At 47.2% G+C, this 4,972-nt stretch overlaps 1 protein-coding gene across 1 annotated transcript; it reads left to right on the top strand.

The window, feature by feature from the left end:
- The first annotated feature begins 1,284 nt into the window (after nt 1-1,284).
- Nucleotides 1,285-4,972, top strand: LOC141471515 (histamine H3 receptor-like). Its single transcript, XM_074158080.1, has 3 exons — nt 1,285-1,540; nt 1,620-1,786; nt 4,085-4,972. Exons 1-3 carry the CDS (start codon nt 1,285-1,287, stop codon nt 4,970-4,972), a joined length of 1,311 nt encoding a protein of 436 aa, XP_074014181.1.

The raw sequence follows: 4,972 nt of genomic DNA, 5'->3' as shown, positions 1-4,972 counted from the left end.
TCTTTTATAAAAGAGTTTACCACATGTGAAACTGGCTGAATTAAGTGAAAATTATGTGCACCCAGTGGTTGTTTTTGAGCAAGTTCTGCTTTCTTTTAATGACAAAGGAGCCATAACGAAGGCAGCAAGGCCCAAACTCCTACAGTCTCCCAAATTCTGACAGAAAGGAAGGCAAAGCTCATCAATGGCCATGTATTTTAAGGCAGATGATCCAATGGGCCAAATCATGAGGGTAGAGGTAGGCTGCATTTCCTCTCTTAAATTACCCTTCAGTTTTGATAGGCTTCAGCAGCCTTTGCAGCTCATTCAGGGGTCATGGCGTCCCACTCCTCCTCCCCTGCCCTGGGTCAGCCATCTTGCCAGAAGCTGAAAGAAGCCTTAGCCTTTTCCTAGCTGCAGACATGTCTCATTTCTGGAATGGATCTGCATTCTGTGATACAACTGGCCCTCCGGCATCATTGTCACAACACGCTTTAAAATACTGTCTAAATCCACTGCCGGTTTTGGAAAGAGAGGTTTCGGAAATACTGCGTTCTTACCCAGTTTTGTGAAAATGAGGAGCCAGGCAGAGCAGCAAGACCTTCTCAGTGCTCCCTCAGACGGAAAGGCTGAGGTGGCCGCAGCCTCGTCCACCTCACCAGGCTGCGGGCATCGAGCTCACCCTGAGGCACAAGATGGCCGCCCAGCTCATGGCCACGCCGGTGGCTCTGCTGGGCCAGCCAATCGCCCAGGTGGCAGCAAGTCCGTGAGGCATGGCAGAACGCAAAGAACCTTTGAGGGCCCAACGGGCTACAGGAAAGAGCTGCAGACATGGCACAGGGCACGAGCTACAGATACAAGGCAAGCAACTAAGACTACCCCGCCAGCGTGTGAGGAGGATACTGGGAGAGCCGTTGAGAGAGAGAGCGGGCGGGCGGCCGTTGCGGAACCGTTAGGAGGGCGGGCGGCCGTTGGAAGCGTTACTTCGCGGCGCTTCACTGAAGGTGCTCGTGAGGGAGCCAGCCCGCGGGCAGCGGGAACGCGGCCCTCCCGCCCGCAGCCCTGGCAGCACCGCCGCGGGACTCCGGAAAGTTTTGCTTCACCAGCGCCGTCCCAGCACCGGCTGGGAGCCAGGCGGGCTGCCGGCAGCCCCGAACCGCCCCTCCGCCCGTGGCGCCGCGGCCGGCCCCTCCTCCGCCCGGCGGGGGCTGTGGCGGGGCAGGGGCGGTGCCAACGGCAGCGCGGGGCGAGCGGCAGAGGCGGGCTGGCCAGCGGCGGAGCGCGGCGGGCTCTCCGCCGGCAGCGATGGGCCAGGACTTGCTGTGGCTCAACCACTCCGGCAGCCCGCGGGCGGCGGGCAACGCCTGTGCGGCGGACGGGCAGCGGAGCGGGCCCTTCGCCGCCGCCACCGCCGCGCTGCTGGCCGCGCTGATGGGGCTGCTGGTGCTGGCCACAGTGTTGGGCAATGCCCTGGTCATTCTGGCGTTCGTGGTGGACCGGAGCCTCCGCACGCAGGGCAACTTCTTCTTCCTCAACCTGGCCATCGCCGACCTCCTGGTGGGTGAGTTGCGGGGCACCGGGTGGGGCGGAGGGTCGCGGTTTACGGCTCCGCGCGTGTCACCGCCGAACTCTGTCCGCAGGCGGCTTCTGCATCCCCCTCTACATCCCCTACGTGCTGACGGGCGAGTGGAGACTCGGCAGGGGCTTGTGTAAGCTGTGGCTGGTGGTGGACTACCTGGTGTGCACCGCCTCCGTCTTCAACATCGTCCTTATCAGCTTCGACAGGTTCATCTCTGTCACCAAAGCGGTAAGGGCTGGGCAGGCGGTCCTGGGGTTGGTCTGCGGAGGCTCCACGGCTGCCCTTTCAAGCAGGACGGCTTGCTTAGGTCACTCGGCTCCCAGCCCAACTGCACCTCACTCAAACACCACAGGTGACAGGGGCTATCTAAGCAGTTGCTCTCAGTCCTGGAAGTATTTCTGGGAGCCATCAGCTTCAGCAGAAATAGCATTTGCTTGCCACTTTTAACAGTGGAAGAGGTACTGTTTGTATACACTGCTGTGCTGCCTATAAGAGCATTGAGAACAAGGTGCACTTATATTCTCCCCAGCCATACCTTCTATAAGGTTGAAAAGTACTACCCAGCTGAAACAGACCATCTCCCTCAGAACACGGCCGTGCAAATTAAATGCCCAAGCCAGCATAGCTGCATCCCAGCTGCAGCACAAGGCAGAGATAGCTCTCCTTGCAACGGGTATCGAGCTTTCAGGGAGAACGAGTGTATACAGCTGTGTATGATTCAAAAGTGGCAGAATATAAATTAACATCTTTCAATGCAAATGCTATTTCCATGTTAATAGCCATATAAATAGCTAGACCTGTGTCTCAGTCATGCAGCACATTGGTTAGCAGAAGAGTAGACCAGACTTTCCAGAAAATCAAAACCTAACTTAATTTTCACCTAGATCATACAGCCTTTAAGTATTTTGGATGGTGTCAAAATAATACATTTTAGCTGTTAATAGGTTTCACTCTTCTGCATACAGTTCTTGGTTATTCTTCAGCCCCCTGTTCTACCCACATTTCCTTAAAATGTTAATTTAGCTTCATTGCTCATTCTAAATCACACTAAGAGGCAACAACACTTTTTCTGCCAACAGTACAAAGAGAGGTTGCAATATCACTTAAACAGTTTATATACAACTTAGTGTTTTACCACCTTCATTTTCAAGAGGAGAAATGAACAGATTAATTCTTAAGCAGTCAACACTTACAATTCCTTTATTTTCTAGATTCTGAATTAGCCATGAATTTTGCTTTCAAAAACCAAACTCTCATGACTATACACATAGTATAAATATATAGACTGGATGGTTTCAGAAACAGAAAGGGAAGCTGGTCATAAGAAATGAAAAAAATCAGCCACTGCAAAATACTTCACATTAATCCTCCATATAAAAATCCCTCCCCAAGCAAAAGTACAGAAGTTTCCTGTTGGATTAGGGCAGCATAAGAACATATGAACAAGAATATATAAAGTTCTAAATTATTCTCTACCTCAATGAACATGGTAATCTTCCTACAAGACTGCTCCTGAAATCATTAGTAGCTTTGTCAAGGATTGCAAAATCAGACCAGATTCAGGATTCCTCAGCTGTGTTTGGTATTCTGCCAGAACAACATCGGAGATCAAGATCCACAGGTTGGGACAGTAAATGTGAATCCTCTATACAATTCAAGCTTAAGGACTTCGTATTCCAAAACACCATGTGGCCACTGCAGAGATGTTAAGATTGAATTCCAATTCACTATATGAATATTGTCCAGTACACCAGGGAATTAGAATATTGAGAAGGAGATCTTAAGATTCTTCTGAATTCTACTGCTGATACAGTTTACTGACTCAGTATTACTAACATGCATACTATTTTTTTCCACCTTAGACTGTGTTTTCTAAATAGGGGAAATTAGTTACTCCTCCTGTAAAGCACTTCGCAGACCACGACACTCCATCTATACATCTTAATTGCAGAGTTCTGCAAGTACTTCATAAAAGAATGGCATTAAGGATATCACACAAAAGTAAAAGCTATTATCCATTACATTTTTTGGTGTGATTTTTGTATTAAGAAAAAAAAAAAAAGCTTGCTTTCTACAAACCAGAAATAAAAGTTTTATGAATTCAGATCCTTTTACGTATTTTAAATTAAATGATTTAACAACTATAAATAAGCAAGTTTTGAAGGGCCATGTTTTTAGACATTCTGTAAACCAGTGTGACAGCTAATACAATTGAATACATAAGAAACTGGTGACAACCTATTCTAGGAATAACAGTGGTTATTTGCTTTGGAAAAGCCTTGGTTTTCTGTCTTTTAAGATCCCATACACATTCTCAGAACTTATCCGGTCACCTTGATAATGCTCGTTGTAAAAGATATTTCAGAAATAGCTCTTCTGTGGTACCAGTAAGCTTGGTATCACCCTCATCCCTAAACCAATGTATTATCAACCTTCACAAGTGACAGGGAGGGCCATAGTCTAAGGTAGCTGTGTAACTGCTTGAGATACTAGTAATGTATGTGACTTAACTTTTCTCTTTCTCAGGTCAGTTACAGGGCTCAGAAAGGGATGACCAGAAATGCAATACTGAAGATGATCACTGTATGGATTGCTGCTTTTCTTCTCTATGGTCCAGCCATTCTCAGTTGGGAGTACATTGCCCAAAAGAGCATCCTCCCTGAAGGAGAATGTCATGCAGAATTCTTCTACAACTGGTATTTCCTAATGATTGCCTCTACTATTGAATTCTTTACACCTTTCATCACTGTTACATACTTTAACTTAAGTATTTACCTCAACATCAGGAAACGCACATCCCTCAGAAATGAAAACCTATCACCTGGTCAAGAGGACTGTGAAATGAGTTTCCAGGGGAAAAAAAGGGAACGTACTATATTTTTTGTAAAACCTGCTAACAGACACAAACATGAGAAGAAGAGAGCAAGCAGCCTTTCTCCCCCCAAAAAGGCTTCAAAGCTCAGCCTACATAAGCTTGACAAGCAGTCATTAAATTTGAATGTCAATCAAGACCTTCCGCCACTTCAGGTAGAAGTCGAGACTAAGCCTCACAGGAATTGTTTCTACAAAACTACAGAAAGTGTATGCAACACCACCAGCAGAGTGGACATTGCTAACACTATGGCAAATAGATTCAGACTTTCCCGTGATAAAAGAGTAGCAAAGTCTTTAGCAATTATTGTCTGTGTGTTTGGTTTGTGTTGGGCTCCATATACACTTTTGATGATCATCAGAGCAGCTTGCCATGGGCACTGTGTGCAGTATTCTCTTTATGAGACTTCATTTTGGCTTCTGTGGGTGAACTCAGCCATTAACCCTGTTTTATACCCACTGTGTCACATGAGCTTTAGGAAAGCCTTTATAAAACTCCTGTGTCCAGGAAAAGCCAAAATTCATCCTCATATTTTTATGTGA

The sequence above is a fragment of the Numenius arquata genome, chromosome 13 (genome assembly GCF_964106895.1).
Source record: "Numenius arquata chromosome 13, bNumArq3.hap1.1, whole genome shotgun sequence".
Lineage (NCBI taxonomy): Eukaryota > Metazoa > Chordata > Aves > Charadriiformes > Scolopacidae > Numenius > Numenius arquata.
The sequence above is the reverse complement of the archived record's forward strand: the minus strand, read 5'-3'. Positions and strand labels throughout refer to the sequence as shown.

What these genes read in the sequence shown, in the direction of transcription:
- LOC141471515 (XM_074158080.1), top strand. Translation starts at nt 1,285, where the DNA reads ATGGGCCAGGACTTGCTGTGGCTCAACCACTCCGGCAGCCCGCGGGCG. An exon ending in CATCGCCGACCTCCTGGTGG is followed by an intron (nt 1,541 to 1,619) that starts GTGAGTTGCGGG and finishes CTCTGTCCGCAG; the next exon opens with GCGGCTTCTGCATCCCCCTC. An exon ending in TCATCTCTGTCACCAAAGCG is followed by an intron (nt 1,787 to 4,084) that starts GTAAGGGCTGGG and finishes TCTCTTTCTCAG; the next exon opens with GTCAGTTACAGGGCTCAGAA.